At 41.7% G+C, this 25,852-nt stretch overlaps 1 protein-coding gene and 1 long non-coding RNA gene across 3 annotated transcripts in view; both read left to right on the top strand.

Moving 5' to 3' along the window:
• The window catches only part of LOC147571087 (leucine-rich repeat-containing protein 37A2-like), a 33,264-nt gene extending 11,130 nt beyond the window's left edge, over positions 1 to 22,134 (top strand). Inside the window, exons 2-8 of one of the 2 annotated variants that reach the window (XM_086696642.1) lie at positions 4,001 to 4,072; positions 4,635 to 4,710; positions 15,705 to 15,809; positions 19,993 to 20,042; positions 21,573 to 21,627; positions 21,707 to 21,849; positions 21,951 to 22,134. In XM_086696642.1, coding sequence (XP_086552768.1) covers positions 4,001 to 4,072; positions 4,635 to 4,710; positions 15,705 to 15,809; positions 19,993 to 20,042; positions 21,573 to 21,627; positions 21,707 to 21,823 — 475 coding nt within the window. In that variant the 3' untranslated portion in view covers positions 21,824 to 21,849; positions 21,951 to 22,134. Of the gene's footprint in view, positions 1 to 4,000; positions 4,073 to 4,634; positions 4,711 to 14,384; positions 15,324 to 15,704; positions 15,810 to 19,992; positions 20,043 to 21,572; positions 21,628 to 21,706; positions 21,850 to 21,950 lie in introns of those variants that run through there. The other variant, XM_086696641.1, reaches the window with a different exon arrangement.
• On the top strand, positions 592 to 1,783 carry LOC147571088 (uncharacterized). The gene is made up of 2 exons (XR_015247715.1): positions 592 to 895; positions 1,520 to 1,783. It is a non-coding gene; the product is annotated as an uncharacterized LOC147571088 (long non-coding RNA).
• Positions 22,135 to 25,852: the final 3,718 nt, after the last annotated feature.

Genomic DNA, 25,852 nt, shown 5'->3' with positions numbered 1-25,852 from the left:
AAAACCACAGAGCCTGATGTAGAGCTCGAACTCATGAACTGTGAGATGACGACCTGAGCCAAAGTCAGATGCTTAACCGACTGAGCCACCCAGGTGCTCCAATCACATTTTGTTCATCCATTCGTGAGTTATTGGACATTTGGATTATTTTGACTTTTTGGCTCTTATGAATAATGCTGCTATGAGTATTCATGTACAAGTTTTTGTGTGGTCATATGTTTTTAATTCTCTTGGGTACGTACCTAAGAGTGGAATTGCTGGGTCATGTAGTAACTCTATATTTAACCCTTTTGAGGAACTGCCAAACTGTTTTCCACAGTGACTACACCATCTTACATTCCCACCAATGTATGAAGATTCTGGTTTCCCCAAATCTTGCTACCACTTATCATTGTCTCTCTGTTCGATCATAGCCATCTTAGTGAGTGTAGAGTAGTATCTCATTGTAGCTTTGATTTCTATTTCCCTAATGACCTAAGACATTGAGCATCTTTTCATGTGCTTATTGGCCATTCATGTATTTTCTTTGGCGAAATGTCTCTTCAAATCCTTTACCCATTTAAACATTTGATTATTTGTCTTTTTCTGAGTTTTAAGAGTTCTTTATATATTCTGGATATTCTGGATACTAGACTTGTATCAGACATATGATAGTTTTGGGTTGTTTTTTTATTTTTAAATAAAGTCCAGCTTACCTATTTTTCCTTTGGTTTGTTGTGCTTTTTGTGTCATGTCTAAGAAACTGTTGCCTAAATCCAAGGTCATAAAGATTTCTCTCCTGAGAGTTTTATAGCTTGAGCTCTTCCATTTAGGTCTTTGACTCATTTTGAGTTAATATTTATATATGGTGTGAAGTGTAGGAATCCAACTCCATTATTTTGTATGGGGATATACGGTTGTCCCAGCATCATTTGAAAACACTAGTCTTCCCACAGTGAATGGTGTTGGCACCCTTGTTGAAAATCAGTGGGCCATAAATGTGAGGATTTATTCCTGGACTGTCAGTTCTGTTCCATCAGCTTACATGTCTGTTCTTATGCCAGTACCACACCGTGATTACTGTAGTTTTGAAGTAGGTTTTGAAACCAGGGCGTGTGAGTCTCCCCATTTGGTTGTTCTTTGTCAAAATCGTTTTGGAGCCCCTGGGTAGCTCAGTTGGTTAAGTGGCCGGCTCTTGATTTCAGCTCAGGTCATGACCTCACAGTTTGTGAGATGGAACCCCGTGTTGCCATCTGCACTGACAGCATGGAGCCTGCTTGGGATGCTCCCTCTCCTTCTCCCTCTGCCCCTCCCCTGCTCACACTTTTCCCCACTCACACTCGCTCATGTTTGCTCTTCTGCACGGGTGTGTATGCTCGCTGTCTCTCAAAATGAATAGATAAACTTTTTTTTTTTTTTTTAAAGATCATTTTGGGCTATTCTCGGTCCCTTGAATTGACATACAGATTTTAGAATTAGCTTGCCAATATTTGGAAAGAAGTCAGTTGGGGTTTTGATAGGGATTATACTGAAACCACAGTTCAATCTGGGGTATAGTGCCATTTTAACAATATTTTCTTCTGATCCGTGAACATGGCATATCTTTACGTTTATTTCAATCTTCTTTAATTTCTTTCAACAACGTTTTGTGGTTTTTAGTGTGATTCTTGCACTTCTTTGGTTAAATGTTTTCCTAAGTATTTTATTCTTTTGAGTACTGTTATACATGGAATTGTTTTCTTAATTTCATTTTTGGAATAGTCATTGCTGATGTATAGAAATAAAGCTAATTTTTACATATCGATCTTGTGTCCTGTAACCTTGCTGAACTCATTTATTAGTGCTAAGGTTTTTTTTCTACATTCCCAGGCATATGTCTTGTGGTCTTCTAGTTACCCAGGAAGATGTTGGAGCATTTCAAAGTCCCTATGGACATCTCATTTCTCAGCTTTTCCCTTTTAGGCTTTTTGTTTAGGCTATTTTTTGTCTTGTGATCAATTGCCTCACATAGCTGCCAGATTAAAACATTTATCTATAATTGTTTTCAAAAAAGGCCCCTTGGGAAGAGGCTATTTTAGCACTGTGCAGTTCTCAGTGAGGTCAAGGGCAAGGCTTTCAAGTGAAGTTTTTTAGGGACCCCACTAGACAGGTAAAACAATGACAGTTTGTTCTTTGGGAATGAGGCTTTAAGGAACTTCAGCTCCATTTTGTTCCCCTGGGATGTGGGCAATTTTTAAGGTTCTCATCAGGATGGAGAGCAGAGGTTGAGGACAAGTTAAAACAACAGAGCTCACTGTTCTTATAGAAATTAGTAATTTTTTCTTTAATACATGCTCTCCGGGTTGCTGCAAGCCCATTGGTTAAAATTTCCAAAGTTCTGAGAAAGTTGATTTTGACCATTTTTGCTAGTTGTTGTTGTTGTTGCTTTTACGGAAGGATGAATTTTCAGACGTCCTTCCTCTCTCATTTTCACTGATTCACCTGTAACAGGGCTTTAAAATCTCTAAAGTCTCAGGGCACCTGGGTGGCTCAGTTAACTGCCTGACTCTTGATTTCGGCTCAGGTCATGATCTTGCGGTCATGGGATCAAGCCCCATGTCAGGCTCTGCACGGGGCATGGAGCCTGCTTGGGATTCTCTCTCTCTCTCTTCCTCTGCCTCCCTTCACTCATACTCTTGTACTCTCTCTCTCAAAAAATAGAATAAAAAAATAAGAAATGAAATCTGTAAAGTCTCAATGATCACAGGCTAATTAAATACTTAATCATGGGAGATGATTAGAGGAAAGGAATAAAAATAGAAAATGTAATTCTTAGAGAAGCTCTCCCAGATGGAGAGATGAAGTTCAGCAAAGTGTTTCTATATTTAATGCTCTCAAAGTTAAGTTTAAGGTAACGGCTATTTTAAACCCCCTTTTTTCCATACAATTTAAATACAGGCTTTGGAGTCAGAACTGAGTTCAGATTCCATCTCTGCTTCTTGACTGGCTGGACAAACTGGGACAAATTATACAACCTCTCTGTACTTCAGTTTCCTCACTTGTAAAATGGGGTAATGATGTATCTATCACATAAGGTTATTGTGAGGTTTAAATGTGAAATGCTGATCACAGATGCCCCATAGCTCAATAGTATTGGTTGTGATGATTATCCTTATAATTTTGCAAAAGTACAGTGATGATTCTTGAGCAGAGTCAACCTAAAGGCAGATTTTCTTTTCTTTCTTCCTGTTTCCTTCACTTTATTTTTGCTGTAAAGAACTGAGAAGAAAATCTACTCAGCATTTTGGAATAAAAACTTGTGTCAAGCAGTGACAAAATGTTATTTATTCAACAAGCCTTCACTAAGTAACTAGTAAATAACAAGCACTCTGTCAGGCACAGGGACAAAAATGACAATAGAGTATGGTCCCTGCCCTCAGGGAGCTGGCAGTCCAGGAGATGGATAAGGAAACGGGATCATATGCCACCTAACAAAGGCTGTCATAGGAGAATACACATGGTGGGGGTATAGCTTTCACCATTTCCTCTTAGATTAATCCCTTTGTCTTTGGCCCCCAAACTGAGGAATTGGTCCTATTTTTGTCTTTAACCGGGTGTTTTAAACTGTGGAATTTTTTACATTTCTAGAGATAAAGGAAAAGCACCTAGAATTATAGAGGACACTAGAAACAGTATTTCCTACAGAGCCTGGGCTTCCTACCAGCATAGTCACTTCTAGGGTTTTCAGCCCAAAAAGTTCTTTGGCATATCTTGGCTTTGCTGTCCACGTAAAAAAAAAAAAAAAAAAAAAAAAAAAAAAAAAAAAAATTTTTTTTTCTCTTTCTGTTCTCCACTTTATCGTCCAGAGAGCTGGGTAGTTCCCAAAGGAAGAGTGCTTTACAGAATGTAAGGGTGATTTATAGGCAAAGGCAGAAAATGATTAGTTTTAACCTTCCAGTTCCATACCCCCAAAATGAACATAAACTTTCGTGGTAGTCATTACTGGAAATGCAGATCATTTTAATTCCATTGCATTTTTCAGAATTATCAGTCGTAACCCTCTGTCAGCTGTTGAAGATTCCTATCTTTTTAAGTTGCCAGCATTAAAATATTTGTAAGTATTGCAACAATCTCATGGCTCATGAGATGATTTCTGATCTTTTTTGTTGTCATCAAAAGATTAAGTATTTTGCGTTTTGGGAAAAAGTCCTAATTTAAGTTTTAACTCGGTTATTGAAATAAGCATTATTAGCAAAGAAAAAACGTATATGGGCAAGATAGCCTGCAGAGGAAGGAATAGTATTGAAGAACACATAAGAGACATGGGACTTGCAGATGTAGGTAGAAATACCATTTATCTCAAAGTGGAAAGTGGAGTAAGGTGTATATTAAAAGAAAAAAAGACTAATCAAGAGAGGTGGATGCAATTGAGAATGAAAATGAGGATAAGAGTAAAAAGGATTGTACTGTTGAGCACCAAGGTGATTAATTTGATGATGCACATAAAATGTCTTCATTGGGAGTTTTCTGAAATTATTGTCCATAGCAAGAAAACTCTTGAGCTGACTTGACAAAGAAGCCAGAATTGAAGTAACCACATGTTGTTAAGTATCTTTTTAGGTACAGAATTTTTATCCTTGGGTTCAAATCACGCATGTTTGGGCTTTCTCCTTCAGAGACATGGGATCAACACAGGTGTCACTTACAACAGTTGAGAGCATCCTCATGATGACCCTTGAATTTGGAAACACTGTAAGTTGATTTTTCTTATGTGTATTTTCACTTAGTTGTTGATTTAGATTTGTTTTATTGTTTTCTTAAGTCAGATTTATTGAGGTATAAAATTTACTCTTTTTAAGCGTACAGTTTGATGAGTTTTGACAAACGTGTAGTTATGTAAGCACCACCACATTTGAGACGTAGACCATTTCTGTCACCCCAAAAGGCCCCTATGTGCCTTTGCAGCCAATCCCCTTTTGTCACCACCAGCCCTGGCAACCACCAACCTAATTTTTGTCCCTATAGTTTTGCCTTCTCCACAGTGTCTTATAAATGAAATCATACAAGGGGCACCTGGGTGGCTCGGGCAGTTAAGCGTCCGACTTCAGCTCAGGTCATGATCTCGCGGTTCGTGAGTTCAAGCCCTGCATCGGACTCTGTCCTGACAGCTCAGAGCCTGGAGCCTGCTTCGGATTCTGTGTCTCCCTGTCTCTCTACCCCTTCCCCATTTGCCCTCCATCTCTCTCTCTCTCTCAAAAATAAATGAACATTAAAAAAAATAAATAAATGAAATCATACAGTATGCAGTCTTCTGTGATTGGTTCCTTTCAGCATAATCCTTTTGAGATTCATCCATGTGTTTTTTTAACTTTTTTAACGTTTATTTATTTTTGAGAAACAGCATAAGCAGGAGAGGGGGAGAGAGAGAGAGAGAGAGAGAGAGAGAGAGAGAGAGAGACAGACAGACACACACAGAACCCGAAGCAGGCTCCAGGCTCTGTCAGCGCAGAGCCCAATACAGGGCATGAACCTGCGGAACATGAGATCATGGCCTGAGCCAAAGTCGGTCACTTATCTGACTGAGCCACCCAGGCACCCCAGAGACTCATCCATGTGTTTGCACATGTCAGTAGTTCATTTCCTTTTTATTGCCGAGTAGTATTGCAGTTGTGAGGATATACCAGTTTGTTTATGCGTTCATCAGTTAATGGGCATTTGAGTTGTTTCTAGCTTTTTGGCCTTTATGAATAAAGTTGCTTAAAACACTTACATGCAGGTCTTCGTATGAGCATATGTTTTCATTGGGGGAGGGGGGGAGGGGGTAAAATACCTAATGGCAGGATTGCTACATCATATGCTAAGTGTATATTTAACTGTTTAAGAAACTGCTTACCTGTTTTCTAAAGTGGATGTACCATTTTGCATTCCAGCCTGCAGTATATGAGATCTTGTATCTATCCTTTCTTCTAATGTCTTGATCTATTTTTCATAAGGTGAATGTTGGCCTTAAAATTGAGTTGGGAAGTATTCCCCTCTCTTCAATTCTCTAGTACAGTTTGTGCAGAATTGGCATTATGTTTTCCTTAAATGTTTGCTAGAATTCACCAGTGAAGCCATGTGGGCTTGAAGCTTTCTTTGTGAGAAAGTGTTAAACTACAGATTTTATTTTTGTAATAGTGCTACTTAAATTACATACTTATTTTTTGGAGTAGTTCATGTCTTTCGGGGAATCTATTTCATCTTGAAGTTATTGACATAAAGTATTTTATAATGTTCCCTTATTATCCTTTTAGTATCTGTAGAATTGTAATGATGTCATTCCTCTCATTTTTGATATTGATAATTTGTGTCTTCTCTTGTCTTTTCTTGATAAATCTGGCCAGAAGTTTATCAGTTTTACTTATCTTCTCTAAAAAGTGCCTTTTCATTACACTGACTTCTCTATTTTTGTTTTCCTTTTTAAAAATTTCTGCTTTGATCTTCATCATTCCATTTTCTCTCCTTACTCAGTGATGAATTTCCTTTTCTTTTTCTAGTTTCTTCAAAGTGGACACTGGGGGGGGGGGGGCGCCTGGGTGGCGCAGTCGGTTAAGCGTCCGACTTCAGCCAGGTCACGATCTCGCGGTCCGTGAGTTTGAGCCCCGCGTCGGGCTCTGCGCTGATGGCTCGGAGCCTGGAGCCTGTTTCCGATTCTGTGTCTCCCTCTCTCTGCCCCTCCCCCGTTCATGCTCTGTCTCTCTCTGTCCCAAAAATAATAAATAAACGTTAAAAAAAAAAAAAACTTAAAAAAAAAATTGGACACTGGGGAAGATGAATACTATATGAGCAACATCCCACATGTTGACATGTGTTTTCAGTTTCAGTCGGTACAAAATCGTTTTTAATATCCATTTTGACTTATTTGACCAATAGGGTTCCTTAGGAGTGTGTTGGTTAGTTTCTAAATATTTGGAGATTTTACAGATCTGTTAATTTGTTATTTAATTCCATTGTGGTCACAGAACAATATGTTGGATGACTGAAATCCTTTTAAATTTATTGAGGCTTGTTTTATAGCCAATGAATTCTGGTAATAGATGAGAATATGGTCTATTTTGATAAATATTATGTGCCCACTTGAAAAAAAATATGTAGTCTGCTGATTTGGTGTGGAGTATTCTATAAATGTCAACTAGGTCAAGTAGGTTGGTAGTATTTTTCAAGTCTGATGTATCATTACTCATTTTCTATATATTTTTTCTGTCAATTATTGAGAGAGGGATATTGAAATCTCCAACTATAATTGTGTACTTTTGTGTCTCTCTTTCCTATTCTCCTTAATATATTTGGAAGTTCTATTATCAGATACATAAATTTTTAAGTTATGTCTTTTCTATTAGTTGACATTTCTATCACAATGGAATAACCTCATTTATCCCTGGTAATATCTTCGCTTTGAAATTGACTTTGTCCTATAGTAAATATAGCCACTCAAGGTTTCGTTTGATTAGTGTTAGCAAAGCATAATTTCTTCCATATTTTTAACCTACTTATATCTTTGTATTGAAGATGAATCTTATAGACAGCATATAGTTGGCTTTTGCTTTTTTATCCAGTATGACAACTCTATCTTTTAATTAGGTGATTGCACCATTTATAGTTAATGTAATTATTTATAGGATTACATTTAAAGCTACTGTCTACTCTTTCTATGTATCCCATCTGTTCTTTGTTTCTTTTCTTTTTCTTTTTCTTCCTGCTCTTCGGTTGATTTAGTACGTTTTATTATTTTTTGGTGGGGGGATAAATAGTTACAACTCAGGTTTTGTTATTTTAGTAGCTGTTTAATGGTTTGTAGTGTTCATGTTTAACTTATCACAGTTTATCTTCAAATGATATGATATGATTTCATGAATAGTATAAGAACCTTACAATAAATAGTGTACTTCCATTGTTCCCCTCCTGACCTTTGTGCTATTGTTTTCATACGTTTTACTTTTAGCACACCATATTATTTTTTTTGTTTAAATAGTCAATTATCTTTTTTTATTTTTTATTTTTGAGAGAGACAGAGTGCAAGTGGGGGAGGGGCAGAGAGAGAGGGAGACACAGAATCTGAAGCAGGCTCCAGGCTCTGAGCTGTAGACACAGAGCCTGATGTGGGGCCTGAAATCACAGACTATGAGATCATGACCTGAGCTGAAGTCAGATGCTTAACTGACTGAGCCACCTGGGTGCCCCTCAATTATCTCTTTTATTGAAGTATATATAGATCATGTAATATTAAATTAGTTTCAGGTGTACAACACAGTGATCTTTTATATACATTATGAAATGCTCACAACACAGTGATCAATTATATACATTATGAAATGCTCACCACAATAAGTATATTACAGTATTATTGACGATATTCCCTATGCTGTACTTTTCATCTGGTGACTTATTTATTTTATAACTGCAAGTTTGTACCTCTTAACCCTTTTCACTCATTTTGTCCATATCCCTAGTTTGTTCTCCATATTTACAAGTGTTTTCTCTTTTTTGTTGTTGTTTATTCATTCATTTGGTTTTTTGTTTATTTTTTATTTTTTACCTTGTTTTATATTTTATTTTTTATTTATTTATTTTTTTAATATATGAAATTTATTGTCAAATTGGTTTCCATACAACACCCAGTGCTCATCCCAAAAGGTGCCCTCCTCAATACCCATCACCCACCCTCCCCTCCCTCCCACCCCCCATCAACCCTCAGTTTGTTCTCAGTTTTTAACAGTCTCTTATGCTTTGGCTCTCTCCCACTCTAACCTCTTTTTTTTTTTTTCCTTCCCCTCCTCCATGGGTTTCTGTTAAGTTTCTCAGGATCCACATAAGAGTGAAATCATATGGTATCTGTCTTTCTCTGTATGGCTTATTTCACTTAGCATCACACTCTCCAGTTCCATCCACGTTGCTACAAAAGGCCATATTTCATTTTTTCTCATTGCCACGTAGTATTCCATTGTGTATATAAACCACAATTTCTTTATCCATTCATCAGTTGATGGACATTTAGGCTCTTTCCATCATTTGGCTATTGTTGAGAGTGCTGCTATAAACATTGGGGTACAAGTGCCCCTATGCATCAGTACTCCTGTATCCCTTGGATAAATTCCTAGCAGTGCTATTGCTGGGTCATAGGGTAGGTCTATTTTTAATTTTCTGAGGAACCTCCACACTGCTTTCCAGAGCAGCTGCACCAATTTGCATTCCCACCAACAGTGCAAGAGGGTTCCCGTTTCTCCACATCCTCTCCAGCATCTACAGTCTCCCGATTTGTTCATTTTGGCCACTCTGACTGGCGTGAGGTGATATCTGAGTGTGGTTTTGATTTGTATTTCCCTGATAAGGAGCGACGTTGAACATCTTTTCATGTGCCTGTTGGCCATCCGGATGTCTTCTTTAGAGAAGTGTCTATTCATGTTTTCTGCCCATTTCTTCACTGGGTTATTTGCTTTTCGGGTGTGGAGTTTGGTGAGCTCTTTATAGATTTTGGATACTAGCCCTTTGTCCGATATGTCATTTGCAAATATCTTTTCCCATTCCGTTGGTTGCCTTTTAGTTTTGTTGGTTGTTTCCTTTGCTGTGCAGAAGCTTTTTATCTTCATAAGGTCCCAGTAATTCACTTTTGCTTTTAATTCCCTTGCCTTTGGGGATGTGTCGAGTAAGAGATTGCTACGGCTGAGGTCAGAGAGGTCTTTTCCTGCTTTCTCCTCTAAGGTTTTGATGGTTTCCTGTCTCCCATTCAGGTCCTTTATCCATTTTAAGTTTATTTTTGTGAATGGTGTGAGAAAGTGGTCTAGTTTCATTCTTCTGCATGTTGCTGTCCAGTTCTCCCAGCACCATTTGTTAAAGAGACTGTCTTTTTTCCATTGGATGTTCTTTCCTGCTTTGTCAAAGATGAGTTGGCCATACGTTTGTGGGTCTAGTTCTGGGGTTTCTATTCTATTCCATTGGTCTATGTGTCTGTTTTTGTGCCAATACCATGCTGTCTTGATGATGACAGCTTTGTAGTAGAGGCTAAAGTCTGGGATTGTGGTGCCTCCTGCTTTGGTCTTCTTCTTCAAAATTACTTTGGCTATTCGGGGCCTTTTGTGGTTCCATATGAATTTTAGGATTGCTTGTTCTAGTTTCGAGAAGAATGCTGGTGCAATTTTGATTGGGATTGCATTGAATGTGTAGATAGCTTTGGGTAGTATGGACATTTTGACAATATTTATTCTTCCAATCCATGAGCAGGGAATGTCTTTCCATTTCTTTAAATCTTCAATTACCTTCATAAGTTTCCTATAGTTTTCAGCATGCAGATCTTTTACATCTTTGGTTAGATTTATTCCTAGGTATTTTATGCTTCTTGCTGCAATTGTGAATGGGATCAGTTTCTTTATTTGTCTCTCTGTTGCTTCATTGTTAGTGTATAAGAATGCAACTGATTTCTGTACATTGATTTTGTATCCTGCAACTTTGCTGAATTCATGTATCAGTTCTAGCAGACTTTGGTGGAGTCTATCGGATTTTCCATGTATAATATCATGTCATCTGCAAAAAGCGAAAGCTTGACTTCATCTTTGCCAATTTTGATGCCTTTGATTTCCTTTTGTTGTCTGATTGCTGATGCTAGAACTTCCAGCACTATGTTAAACAACAGCGGTGAGAGTGGGCATCCCTGTCGTGTTCCTGATCTCAGGGAAAAAGCTCTAGTTTTTCCCCGTTGAGGATGATGTTAGCTGTGGGCTTTTCATAAATGGCTTTTATGATCTTTAAGTATGTTCCTTCCATCCCGACTGTCTCAAGGGTTTTTATTAAAAAAGGGTGCTGGATTTTGTCAAAGGCCTTTTCTGCATCGATTGACAGGATCATATGGTTCTTCTCTTTTTTTTTTTTTGTTAATGTGATGTATCGCGTTGATTGATTTGCGAGTGTTGAACCAGCCCTGCACCCCAGGAATGAATCCCACTTGGTCATGGTGAATAATTCTTTTTATATGCCGTTGAATTCGATTTGCCAGTATCTTATTGAGAATTTTTGCATCCATATTCATCAGGGATATTGGCCTGTAGTTCTCTTTTTTTACTGGGTCTCTGTCTGGTTTAGGAATCAAAGTAATACTGGCTTCATAGAATGAGTCTGGAAGTTTTCCTTCCCCTTCTATTTTTTGGAATAGCTTGAGAAGGATAGGTATTATCTCTGCTTTAAACGTCTGGTAGAACTCCCCTGGGAAGCCGTCTGGTCCTGGACTCTTATTTGTTGGGAGATTTTTGATAACCGATTCAATTTCTTTGCTGGTTATGGGTCTGCTCAAGCTTTCTATTTCCTCCTGATTGAGTTTTGGAAGAGTGTGGGTGTTTAGGAATTTGTCCATTTCTTCCAGGTTGCCCAATTTGTTGGCATATAATTTTTCATAGTATTCCCTGATAATTGTTTGTATCTCTGAGGGATTGGTTGTAATAATTCCATTTTCATTCATGATTTTATCTATTTGGGTCATCTCCCTTTTCTTTTTGAGAAGCCTGGCTAGAGGTTTGTCAATTTTGTTTATTTTTTCAAAAAACCAACTCTTGGTTTCGTTGATCTGCTCTACAGTTTTTTTAGACTCTCTATTGTTTATTTCTGCTCTGATCTTTATTATTTCTCTTCTTCTGCTGGGTTTAGGCTGCCTTTGCTGTTCTGCTTCTATTTCCTTTAGGTGTGCTGTTAGATTATGTATTTGGGATTTTTCTTGTTTCTTGAGATAGGCCTGGATTGCAATGTATTTTCCTCTCAGGACTGCCTTCGCTGCGTCCCAAAGCGTTTGGATTGTTGTATTTTCATTTTCGCTTGTTTCCATATATTTTTTACTTTCTTCTCTAATTGCCTGGCTGACCCACACATTCTTTAGTAGGGTGTTCTTTAACCTCCATGCTTTTGGAGGTTTTCCAGACTTTTTCCTGTGGTTGATTTCAAGCTTCATAGCATTGTGGTCTGAAAGTATGCATGGTATAATTTCAATTCTTGTAAACTTATGAAGGGCTGTTTTGTGACCCAGTATATGATCTATCTTGGAGAATGTTGCATGTGCACTCGAGAAGAAAGTATATTCTGTTGCTTTGGGATGCAGAGTTCTAAATATATCTGTCAAGTCCATCTGATCCAATGTCTCATTCAGGGCCCTTGTTTCTTTATTGACCGTGTGTCTAGATGATCTATCCATTTCTGTAAGTGGAGTGTTAAAGTTCCCTGCAGTTACCACATTCTTATCAATAAGGTTGCTTATGTTTGTGAGTAATTGTTTTATACATTTGGGGGCTCCGGTATTCGGCGCATAGACATTTATAATTGTTAGCTCTTCCTGATGGATAGACCCTGTAATTATTATATAATGCCCTTCTTCATATCTTGTTACAGCCTTTAATTTAAAGTCTAGTTTGTCTGATACAAGTATGGCTACTCCAGCTTTCTTTTGGCTTCCAGTAGCATGATAAATAGTTCTCCATCCCCTCACTCTCAATCTAAAGGTGTCCTCAGGTCTAAAATGAGTCTCTTGTAGACAGCAAATAGATGGGTCTTGTTTTTTTATCCATTCTGATACCCTATGTCTTTTGGTTGGCGCATTTAATCCATTTACATTCAGTGTTATTATAGAAAGATACGGGTTTAGAGTCATTGTGATGTCTGTATGTTTTATGCTTGTAGCGATGTCTCTGGTACTTTGTCTCACAGGGTCCCCCTTAGGATCTCTTGTAGGGCTGGTTTAGTGGTGACAAATTCCTTCAGTTTTTGTTTGTTTGGGAAGACCTTTATCTCTCCTTCTATTCTAAATGACAGACTTGCTGGATAAAGGATTCTCGGCTGCATACTTTTTCTGTTTAGCACACTGAAGATCTCGTGCCAATTCTTTCTGGCCTGCCAAGTTTCAAAAGAGAGATCAGTCACGAGTCTTATAGGTCTCCCTTTATATGTGAGGGCACGTTTATCCCTTGCTGCTTTCAGAATTTTCTCTTTATCCTTGTATTTTGCCAGTTTCACTATGATATGTCGTGCAGAAGATCGATTCAAGTTACGTCTGAAGGGAGTTCTCTGTGCCTCTTGGATTTCAATGCCTTTTTCCTTCCCCAGTTCAGGGAAGTTCTCAGTTATAATTTCTTCAAGTACCCCTTCAGCACCTTTCCCTCTCTCTTCCTCCTCTGGGATACCAATTATGCGTATATTATTTCTTTTTAGTGTATCGCTCAGTTCTCTAATTTTCCCCTCATACTCCTGGATTTTTTTATCTCTCTTTCTCTCAGCTTCCTCTTTTTCCATAACTTTATCCTCTAGTTCACCTATTCTCTCCTCTGCCTCTTCAATCCGAGCTGTCGTCGTTTCCATTTTGTTTTGCATTTCGTTTAAAGCGCTTTTCAGCTCCTCGTGACTGTTCCTTAGTCCCTTGATCTCTGTAGCAAGAGATTCTCTGCTGTCCTCCATACTGTTTGCAAGCCCAGCGATTAATTTTATGACTATTATTCTAAATTCACTTTCTGTTATATTATTTAAATCCTTTTTGATCAGTTCATTAGCTGTTGTTATTTCCTGGAGATGCTTCTGAGGGGAATTCTTCCGCTTGGTCATTTTGGGTAGTCCCTGGAGTGGTGAGGACCTGCAGGGCGCTTCCCCTGTGCTGTGGTGTATAACTGGAGTTGGTGGGCGGGGCCGCAGTCCGACCTGATGTCTGCCCCCAGCCCACCGCTGGGGCCACAGTCAGACTGGTGTGTGCCTTCTCTTCTCCTCTCCTAGGGGCGGGATTCACTGTAGGGTGGCGTGGCCCATCTGGGCTACTTGCACACTGCCAGGCTTGTGATGCTGGGGATCTGGCGTATTAGCTGGGGTGGGTAGGCGTATTAGCTGGGGTGGGCAGGAGGGGCAGGCTTAGCTCGCTTCTCCTTAGGTGATCCACTTCAGGAGGGGCCCCTCTTCTGTGGGCCTCTCATCTGCGCTTGGCTCCGGAGACTCCGTTCTGCTAATCCTCTGGCGGCTTTCTGGGTTATTTAGGCAGGTGTAGGTGGAATCTAAGTGATTAGGTCCCAAGTTTAAATGTCAAATCTTTCCAAAGAAATTGGAAACTGCCCAACCGCAGGAGAAGAGCCTAGACGAGGTTGAGAGTGTGGGGAAAAAGTTCCTGAGAGTGAACAAGGTCATCAAGGGCCCAAAGGGCATACGGAAAAGGCACTTAAAAGAACTGAGACGTCAGAACATCCAGAGGAAACAGAACGCCCAGCCGTCTGTGGAGAACATGGCCAAGGAAAGAAGGCTCAGGAGACCATCCCCAGGGGAGCTTCACGTGGCGCACAGGCCCAGCAAATTAATGGGAAGCTCCTTCAATACAGAGCCTTCGTTCGTAGAGGAGCACAAGGCAGCGGTCTCTTCTTTCCTGAAGCAATACTCTTTGGGCAGGCCTTCTGCCACCCCCGCTCTAAAATCCCCACCTGACGTGAAAAAAAAAAATCAAAAGACTTCATGTACAGCGTTTTTGTTTTAGAAGATGCAAATGCTAGAGTTAGAAATATGAAGGCTTTCGGGCCAGCCTCACACCCCAGAAAAACACACCGCTTTCATAAAAGTCGCTCCCATGTGGTCCACAGAACACCCTAGGCCAAACTGAATCGAAAGTCCAGAAAGGAAAGTTCACTCAGTAATAGACAGCTGCTTGCAAAGAGGCCTCCATCCTCTGCAGTCAGGAGCCTCATAAATTCCCCTTCACGAGAGGATTTTTCATCTCCGGGAGAACTGAGTCCTCAGAAAAATCCTTTTCCAGAATTATTTGCTCCTTCAGGAACTTACAGAGAAAACACTACTGCAGAGAACGCTACTGCCCAAAATGTTTCTGACGAAAATATTTCTACAGGAAACACTACTGTGCCAGCACAAACCCTCCCTGAATTCACAAACCGTAAGAATCTTTCCACTGCTAATTCTACTGTTACTGCAGACAACTCTATGCCGACCGTTAAACAAACCAATGATACACAATGGGAATACCACAATGCGGGCACTGGCTTGCCCCCAAAAGCCACAGGCTTCACTGTGTCAAAGGTGATCTGTTTGAAATTCCGTTAAACCAGCAGCTACAGTCCCTCATCCCCAACAATGACGTGAGAAGCCTCATTTCTCATGTTATCCGGACTTTGAAAATGGACTGCTCCGAGACCCACATGCAGCTGGCCTGTGCCAAGCTCATCTCCAGAACAGGCCTCCTGATGAAGCTTCTCAGCGAGCAGCAAGAAGTAAAGGTGTCCAAGGCAGAGTGGGATACGGACCAATGGGAAAATGAGAACTATATCAGTGAGAGCACAGAAGTCCAGAGTGAACAGAGAGGGCAGGAGTCAAGGGAGGTGAGGATAAATCCCAAAATGTGGGGTCTCGACATTTAGGTGGTTTAGGACATGGACCCAAGCACAAGGACCAGGGGCTCCTAGTCCGGGTCTTGTCTTGGCCACATAATTTTGGCTAAGGCAGTGATCTGCCACTTTGCTCATTTAGGAAACAGTGCCGCTGTTCCCAGAGTAGACAAAAAGAGGACCTAACATACAAGATACATAAATTCTTGAAGAAAATGCTAATGATTAAGATTACATATCACATTAGATTTGGTATATTCCTTAAGAACCTATAAGCGATTCATCGGAAAGAATGGGGTTTTAGAGTCGTTAAAGAATAGTTAACTTTCATCCTATCTCTGTTTTCTAAAAACATTGTTCTTTCCCTTTTTTTAGCTCACAAAAGAAGTTCCAGGCTATGGCTATAACAACAAACTCATCTTGGCAATATCTGTGACTGTAGTAGTGATGATTTTGATCATAGTTTTCTGTCTCATTGAGGTAAGGACAACAATTAATTCAGATTCCCAGACTATATTCCTTCTTTATAATAGATTCAGAACCCACAAACTGAAAATCAAAGCCACTTTCCCACCTATCACGACCTGATATCCCTCTTCAGTCTGGAGGAAGGAGATAGGCTTTGTCCTTTCATTGCAAAGTATATTCCAGGGATTTTAAAAGGAACCCCACTGCCGGGAGACATCTGTGGATTGTAACCAAGATAACAAGCCATTAGCTTGTTCTGAGACATTAGGTCTAAGAAGGCCACAGTTGACACGATAGTAAAATTTCTTCAACTCAAAAAAATTATGTCGATTCGATGCACTCACCAGTCATCCTCCTCCTACCACTGATTTCTTTCCTCGTTGGCTAAAATGGTGAGAGAGAAATAGTCTTCACCTTCATGGAGCTATCAGTCATCTCGGAAGAAAGGGCATGGCTTAGAGATAAAAGTGTCATCTTGTTGATTAATTAGATGTACCTACAGCTCTCTCCTCCACTTCGCAAGGCATTGTGTAGACAGGTTCAGTTAAAACCCTGCAGCTAAAATCCTGCATCAGGCTACTCAAAGCTTGTCATAATTACAGTTGCCTATTCCTGGAGCTTGCCTGTTTACCTTTTATTCAATTATGTATGAATTGAATATATATTCAATATATTTATTCAAATATACATATGCTTATTATATATATATGTATATGTATATATATATATATGTATATATATGTATATATATATATATATACATATATATATATTGCCATCTGTCATGGCAACCCTCCATTTCAGCCAAAGCAGCCCCCCACCATCCCCTAGTCAGACCATGCCCATTCCTACTTTTGTTGGTGACTTTGCCCACTTGAAATTCCTTTATTTCACTCTGCTGGTGGAAGTCCCATGAGCCTTCAAAAGCCAACTCGAGTTCATCTTTCTTCACAAAGCCTTCCCCGAATACTGTAATACTCCTGGACCTAGTCCTTCTGTGAGATTGTCACCATTTCTTAGGGTCTACAGTGACGCATTCCCCTCCCCTGATAACAAAAATATGCTAAACAGTTTGTTAAAAGGCAGCTCCTCAAGAGAGAAATATCAAGGTCATGGATCAGAGCAGAGATATGTAAGGCTTCCTGGTCTCTCAGACTCGAGTAAAGCCTGACTGGATGTATTAACTGCTAAGGAGAAACATGTCTGTCTTCTGGAGGGTTGGTCAGTAGTAAAGGCATAGAAATGGTGAGGAAGAGACCAACATGGGCAGTGCCCACCTAGCCTTGCCTAAGAGTAGAGATGGCACCTCAGGCAGCAGATGAGAGTCAGGCCCACCAGCCGGGCTGTGCCCGCGGGGCAGATGGATGGATCTAGCTACCTCAGTCCTTTCCATTAAACACTGGATTCAGCTAATTACTTTTCTTCCACTTCTCTTCTCACCAAATAGCCTTCTGATTATACTTCAGCGTGCCACAGAGGCCTGTCTCCACAGGAGGTAATGCCCAATCATGTAGACACAGATGCCCTATCTATGGAACGGATGTTTTCCTTATTGTCAAGTCTTGACCTGACATTCTGATTTTGATCAATCCTGTGACATTGGTGAGGTGATATTGCCTCCATGTAGAAAGAAGTGCGTTCTCTCTTGATGAGATCAGGGTCTGATTTCTCAGCCTAAGAGCCTAGGAACTAGCGTGGGGTCAGCTTACCATGACCTCTGGGAAGAGAAATCATTGGCCATTGTCCAGTCAGTACTCTGCATCTTGAGGTGGCCTGCAGCCTTTTGCTTTTGGGGAAGTTCTATAAACTCCTATTGCTGTTTTAAATTCCTATGTGGTTTAACCTTGTGTGTATATTTTTTTATGTGGTTTCATTATTTCCTCTCCCTACTTAGATGATACACTTTTTGAGGTCAGAGACCATGCAGTTTTTTTCCTGTAGTGGACAATAATGATGTTCAAAGGAAGAGATGAGGCATTGTGTCAATTTCACAAGGAGGAATAATGCAACCTAATATTTATGTGAAGTAGCCTACAGAGTCCAGCAATAGACAGATCCGTGGGTGACTAGGACTTTTGAAATGTTACCTTTTAGAGGCGCCTGGGTGGCTCAGTTGGTTAAGCGTCCTACTTTGGCTCAGGTCATAATTTCATGGTTCAGGAGTTCGAGCCCTGTGTTGGGCTCTGTGCTGACAGCTCAGAACCTGGAGCCTGCTCTGGATTCTGTGTGTGTCTCTCTCTCTCTTTGCCCCTCTCTCACTCTTACTCTCTCTCTCTGTCACTCTCAAAAATAAATAAACATTGAAATGTTACCTTTTAGTATTCAAATCAGTGGACGAAAATAAATAAATGGTAGTAGAACAACTGCTTAATTATTTGGGAGGAAAATAACAACAGATCCCTATTTCTCACCTTAAAAAAACATATTTCAGTCAATGTAAAAAAAGAGAAACAAGAACCCGCCCAAGTATTAGAAGAAAATAGAATCAATACTTTTATGATCTTGTGGTGAGAAAAAGCTTTGTGACCTGATACCACATGCAGAAACATTTGATAGATTTGATCGTCTTGTCTGATTTATGCTTGGAATAAACCAGACATCTGATTTAATCCCCACAGTCCTGTGAGGATGATATCACCATCCTTCTTTCATACATAGAAGGGGATCAGCTTAAGGCCCCTGTGGCAAAACCCAAAGCAGAACCCAGCTGTGCCTGCAGTCAGCCTGTCTCCTATCCCACGGTTCCGTCTCCTTCACGATAAAAACACTGACAAATATTTGAAACATTGAAATTCAGTGAAAGCCCTTGAAAGGATGAATATATCTCATATGAAGAGAGTTTTATAAATCAACAGGAAGAGGACAAACAATCCAGGGGATCAAGGGGGCAAGGACTACGATGAACAGGAGGGTGTGGACAGTCCGTCACCATATCTGCCTCATGGCTTATGGGACATGGGTCTTGTTAACAAGGCCTTTTCGCCTCATGGTATAAAAACAGTCTCTGATATTTTCTTCTGTACTCTTATAATATTTGTTGTGATTTATTTATTTTTAATCTGTATGGAATCTGTGTGGTGTTTTGGTACGGTCGAGGTAGGGGATCTAACTTTTTTCCCTTACGTAAAGATCCAGTTACTTTAAAATCTTTTATTGAATGGTTCATTCTTTCTTCATGGATCTAAAATACTATTTTTATCTGGACTCTATTCTATCAATCTGGTTTTCTTTTCCTGTATCAGTATCACGCTACATACTTAACTGCAGTTGCTCCGTAAGAACGTATTTTAATGTCTGCTCTGTGATCTTCTTTTTCATACAGTTTGTAGCTATGCTTGCACATTTTCTCTACCAAATGTCAGCTGGCCAGTTTTTGTTTAAAAAACTGTCTTGGGATTTGAATGGGATTGCCTTGACTTTGTAGGTTAATTTGAAGGGAACTGACATCTTTACACTATTCTGGGAAAATAGTGTCTCACATCATGTATTCGTTTCTTCTTAATGTCCTTCAGAAGAGCTTTAGTGTTTTCATCTCATAGGTCTTACCCATTCTTTGCTAAGTTTATTCCTAGGTACTTTATGCCTTTTTATTGATCATTGTAAATGGGATAATTCTTCCGTTTTTTGATTAATTATTTATGGAACATAGGAAAGTCATTGAGGTTTACATGTTGATCTCTTGATTTTCTATCTAGCCATCTTACTGAATTCTCATATTTCTTCCAATAAAATTTTAGTTGATTCTCTTGGGCCTTTTAGTTTGTCTGTAATTTCGTATGCAAATACGTCTTAGTTCTTCCTTTCCACGACTCCATTTTTTCCCAGTGCATCAGTTAGGACCTCCTCAACACCAATGAATAGAAGCAGTGATAACACACATCCTACTCTTGTCCTTGACTTTAAAACAGTGCTGCTGTTTAGGTTTCTGGTAGACACTTTTCTTTTCCTCCTCCCAAGAATTTTTATTAGGAATTATCTGTCGAATGTTATCTGAGACAGTCAGTAAAACGTATTACCAGCTGCACACAAGTTAGGTGTTATTGAAGAGTCAAAGGACTATTAAACAAATTCCTGTCCTAGGAAAAGTTATCATCTCACTGGGTAGAGAAGACCTAAAATGCAAAGGAATGAATAAAGATTTGGAGGGAGTGGTTATTGTGATGGGTAACTGTGATCATGTTTTCTTCCAAAACAGATTCATTCTCATAGAGCAGCAGCCAAGGAAGGTAAAGAAGGAAGCTCAAGGTAAATATTAGTCTGGCAATCGTTACAGTAGAATTTTAGAACTAGATTTTCAAACTCATCTATTTCAATCCCCTTGTTTTACAGCCAGGAAATCACCAAAGGCAGAAAGAATACATATTTGGCCTAATGCTTTACCTGGATCCAGCAAAGTTAGCTGCCCAGCCAAACCCGAGTTAGAATGGGACTGGCACAGAGCACCTGCTCACTAGACCTTTAAAGAAAGATCGTGGGGGGACGGGGGTGGAAATGTTCAGACCCGTTGCTCTTGGCGGTGGGCATCGGGCCTGGCCACAGACCTTCTCAGAGGCTCTGGAGAAGGGATAGGGAGGGCCAAAAGTCGTGGGGTGAAGGGGCTAGTCTTCAAGCATGATGGAAGGTGGAATACATGAGTCCGTCTATAGAGGGAGGGGGAAACTTCCTTCTTCCTCCTTCTGGTTTTCGAGGCCCCGCTCTCCATTCCCTTTATCCAGACCCAATAGAATTTGAACTGGGAGAGACCTTAGATAATCATTTATCTCTTCCTTTTATAATAATGAGATGGAGAAGGAGAAAAGGAAGATGTCTTGCCGGACGGTTGTATCACTAGTACCACTAGAACCAGAAAGAAGATGGTTCCTTTCCAGTTGGGCACGTCTCTGACTACACTGTTCTTGGGCTGTGAACTGCATTTTATGTCACAACTCAGTGCACACATACCGTATAGACATAAGTCCCTTCTAAAACAAACTTACCATACACTCTGATTCTTTCTGTTCTGTTTTTTTTTAAGTTTATTATTTATTTGGTGGGGGGGTGGTGGAGCAGAGAGAGAGAGAGAGAGAATCCCAAGCAGGTTCTACACTATCAGCACAGAGCCAGACACAGGGCTCAATGTCACAATCTGTGAGATCATCACTTGAGGCAAAATCAAGACTTGGGCTGCTCACCTGACTGAGCCACCCAGGTACCCCCTATTCCGTTTGTATGCAAAAAGAGTATTTTGTGTTTTAGCGCTAGCCGTGTGTTTTAAGGTGATTTCACGACCCACTCCCTCATCTGCCTGCAGTGTGACAGTCAGTGAGCTAGATAACTGCTGGTTGGACTCAGGCATTCACTCGGTGCGATTCATCTCGTAAGGCAAAGCAGCTAGGAAAATGGAAACACCTCCCCACCCGCCAGCAAATGATGCCTGGGAGGCTAAGCCTGGCGGGGACGGATGTAAAATGCTTCTGGAGAGAGTTAGGTGCTTCTGCCGTGTGGTCACCCAGTTTGTTGACTGCACAAGGGCACTTGGCCAAGGGCCAGAAGGGGAGCAGGGTGAAAATCCTGCCTATACTTCATGTCAAGTTACATACAAAGGTCTCCCAGGGACACTGTGGGGCCATTATGGACAGACACAGGACAATTCTGAAAGCCCAGCATGTATGGAATTATTTCTGAGATCCCAGGTCTGTGTTGATTTTGCTTGCTAATAAGACTAGAGAAATACATTGTGAGAGGCATGGAAAATGGTACGAATCACTAATTGTCTGTGTGTGTGTTTCCTTCAAGGGGCTTCTTTGGATCTCTGCTGCGTAAGAGATGCTCAAAGGAAAGTGACAGTCAGGTAAATCTGAGGAGGATAAAGTACCGTGGCTGGAGAAGGCAGGGGAAACGGACCTAACATTGTCCTTTCTGTTTTCTAGGAGGGCTTTTTCTGGAGAAGGCGGCCACTTTGGCTTAGGGACATGTACAGACCTCTCAATGCCACACGCAAGAAAAACATGGCACAGAAGCTACACGACAAGGATTCTTCTCATTAAGATGAGATTTTCCACATGGAACTAGGGTACGTGATTGGGGAAGATTTTCTCTAAAATGAGGCAATTATGAAGAGTTGAATTGTTCCTTTCGAGAGTCAAAGCCTTGGCATTCTTCTCCTTTTCCCAGGGAGCCTGGCAAAGCCACAGCAGAGAAGGCCACAGATTCCACTACTGAAGAGCTGGGTGACGAGAGTGAGACACTATGTGAGGTTGTCACAGAGTGAACGCCGTCCTGCCTCAGGCCACCTACAAAGTTTACTTTCCGATACTCGCTTCTCAGCATTGCTTATAAAATACTTTTTCTTCTCATATTGAAATGTATAAATCCATAACCAATTCTAGCCACGTGGTAAGGAAGTAAAACGTAAACAGTTCAGAATTTATCTACAGACAACAGGGGCCACGGGCGAGAGAAGCAGGACTGAAGCCAGAGTCCCTCGTGGTAGCCAGGATTTCCGCAAGACACAAATGGGCAAAGTAGGGTGAATGGGGCGTCTTTCCCTCATTTCCCTGATACAGTCAGTCTCTGGAAACCGGACAACGTATCTTCAAGGGGCTTAGACTATTAAGTTCATTCACAGCTTATTCTGGTGCTCTCTCCCCTGGCTCACCAAATACCAGTTACTCACAACGCGCTTGACCCCCTGCCCGTAGAGGATCATCTCTTTCTGGCCCCTCCGTGAGGTCTTTGGGGTTGCCAGAGTATTTGGATCGCTGAGCCTACCTCCACTGTCGGGCTGAGGCCTGTCTGTCTTCCCAAGAGCTCAAACTCAGACACAAAATGTGTAGCGGGAAGTAGGGTGTTCCTCAACCTTACAAGCTAGTAGACAATTCCCATTGGGTTTTTGTGTTTGTTTTCTTTAAAAAAAAAAAAAGTCCCCACCCTCAGAGAGCTAGCAGGGAGATGCTGGAGGGTTAGAGTAAAGAATGTGTGAGAGCAGTAATCACCCAGGACTGCCCTGCTCAGGCCTTTATTTCAGAAAACTTATTGGTGGGGGCACTTCCTGTTCACCTGTACCACACTAGCCTCTGCTGACCCCACTGAGGGTCGGATGCGTGCGGCTGGGCTCTCTCCAGTTCAGCCCAGCACCGCACCTACCACTGCTTTCCTACCCAGCTCGGATCAGGGCTGCACGATTCCAAGAGATAATGCAGCACAACGTGCAGAAGACGCAAACATCCCTCCACTTCTGCAGAGGAGGGCGTTAACCAGTCACATTTGGGATGTTGGGAGGAGTCGGGGTGCCTGGGTGGCTCCGTCCGTTGAGCATCCGACTTTGGCTCAGGTCATGACCTCATGGTGTGGGAGTTTGAGCCCTGCATTGGGCTCTCTGCTGTCAGCACAGAGCCCACTTCAGATCCTCCGTCTCCCTTTCTCTCTGTCCCTCCCCCCAGCTCACACACTGTCTCTCAAAAATAGATAAACATTAAAAATAATGAAGTCATCTATACTTTCTGAGTAAATGAATGACAGATTTTAGAAAAAGGACGTCGAGTCAAAATACAGTAGTGAATAAAAGAAATCCTGAATGAACAAGGTTTGATCATCTCTTTTCTTAATGTCTGTTTATTTTGAAAGAGAGCAAGGGGGGAGGGGCAGAGAGAGAGGGAGAGAAAGAGCCCCAAGCGGGCTCCGTGCTCAGTGTGGAACCCGATGCGAGGGACTCGATCTTACGACCGTGAGATCACAGCCTGAGCTGAAATCAAGAGTCGGATGCTTAACCGACTGAGCCACCCAGGCGCCCCTGACAATCTCTTTACATGCCCCCAAATAAATGCTGGTGGCTTAGCGATAGGTGATGGAATATGGCACCAACCGCTGGCCACCAACAGAGTCCCTCGAGGGGACAGTAGGACTGGGGCACAGCCCAGCAGATTTGGCAGGGTTGGTAGGAACGGTTCCAAGCGGAGTGATTGGCCCATCAGTGCCTCTTCGGCTCTATTAGTTTGCTGCTGCTGGGCAAGGACACCTGTTCTCCGGGTGCCTGCTCCCGTTCCCCCAGCGTTTTAGTGAGAATGGCCCCCAAGTGTCTGTCTCGGTGTGGTGACTTCAGTGAGCCAACAAATAACTGTGTTGAAAGCACAAGACTAGAGAGTAACAGTAATCGGAAGCAGCGGCAGCAGCTAGTTCACTATTTGCTTACTTGGTGTCAAGGCCTGGGTTGGGCGTGTTGCAGTCTTAATTTCGCCCAACAGTCCGTGAAAACATACTTTATTATCCCCATCTGGCAGATAAGGGGACAGGGCTTAAAGGATGTAGGTAACCTGTTCAGGTGCCCAAAGCCGCAAATCCAAAACTGCCAGGTAGGGGTTTAATCCAGGCCTGTTAACTCCAAAGCCTGCTGACGGTTATACTGCCCTGCTGCAGGGTGCAGGGGTACAGAGACGTCTAAGCCATGGTTACCATCAAAGAATCAATAATTAGAACGATGAGGATGGTGGCAGCTACTGTTTGTTGAGCACCTGCTTTGAGCCAGGCGCAGTACCAGGCCCTGTAGTCACTCTTAGGTCACAAGGGCAGAAACTCCTCATGCCAGCCCAAACTCCTTAATGAGCTGGGTGGAGCGGGGGCTGGTGGTGACTTTTTGAATAAGAGAGGTGGACACAGAGACAGAGCTGACGAGAAACCAAGAAGACCCATCTGTGCATCGTTGGGCTTCCCAAAGTGTGGGCCGGGATTCCAGGCAACTCCATTCTCCTATTTTGGAATATTTCCATTAGCGCAAATGTGGTTCATAGAGTGAAGCTTAGAAAATGTTGTTTCTGTAACACTACCTCAAATTTGCACAATACTTATTAGTCTCAAATGCTACCCTGCCATATTTTAATTTTTTTTTTAATTTTTTTTTCAACGTTTATTTATTTTTGGGACAGAGAGAGACAGAGCATGAACGGGGGAGGGGCAGAGAGAGGGAGACACAGAATCGGAAACAGGCTCCAGGCTCTGAGCCATCAGCCCAGAGCCCGACGCAGGGCTCGAACTCACGGACCGCGAGATCGTGACCTGGCTGAAGTCGGACGCCCAACCGACTGCGCCACCCAGGCGCCCCTCTTTTAATTTTTTTAATGTTTATTTTTGAGAGAAAGAGAGAGCGTGCGGGCAGAGAGAGAGGGAGACACAGATTGTGAAGCAGGCTCCAGGCTCTGAGCTGTCAGCACAGAGCCCGATGCGGGGCTCGAACCCATGAACCACGAGATTATGACCCTCTCTGCCACTCCTCCACTCGCACTCTATGTCTCTGTCTCTTGCTCTCTCCAAAATAAACATTTAAAAAAATTTTTTTAAAACAACAATAAGCATTTATTCCTCAAAAAACATCTTTTTTAATGTTTATTTTGAAGAGAGAACAAGAGAGAGAGTACAAGCAGGGGAGGGGCAGAGAGGGAGACATAGGATCTGAAGCAGGCTCCAGGCTCTGAGCTGTCAGCACAGAGCCCAATGCGGGGCCCGAAGCCATGAATGGTGAGACCATGACCTGAGCCAAAGTCAGACAGACGCTCAACCAACTGAGCCACCCAGGCTCCCCATTCCTCAAAAGTTTTGAGTCAAATTTTTGGGAATAGCTTGGGCACTTCTGCCCCTGGGTCTTTGGTGAGATTCTCAAGATACCACAGGGCTGCAGTCACCTGAAGGCTTGACTGAGTCGGAAGGGTCCACTTCCAAGGTGGTTCACTCACTTAACATGGCTGTCAAGGGGGTTGGAGGGAGGCCTCAGATCCTTGCCATATGAGCCTGCCCACATGCTGTTTGACTGAATGTCCTCACAGCATGATGGCTGGGTACCTCCAGAGTGAGTGAGCTGAGAAAGAGAGACAGAAATGACAGAAGGTAGCCTTCCTATGACCTCACCTCAGATGGCACAGAGCAGCATTTAGCAGTGACTTAGTCACTAAATCCAGTTCCCATTCAAGGGGTGGGAATTTAGACCCCAACTTTTAAAGAGAGAAGAGTCGGGGTGCCTGGGTGGCTCAGTTGGTTAAGCGTCTGGCTTCAACTCAGGTCACGATCTCGCGGTCCATGAGTTCGAG

This window comes from Puma concolor, unplaced genomic scaffold (assembly GCF_028749965.1).
Source record: "Puma concolor isolate L17-30 unplaced genomic scaffold, mPumCon1.1.hap2 unalloc_scaffold_64, whole genome shotgun sequence".
NCBI classification, from domain to species: Eukaryota; Metazoa; Chordata; class Mammalia; order Carnivora; family Felidae; genus Puma; species Puma concolor.
This window is presented reverse-complemented; position numbering and strand designations above follow the sequence as displayed.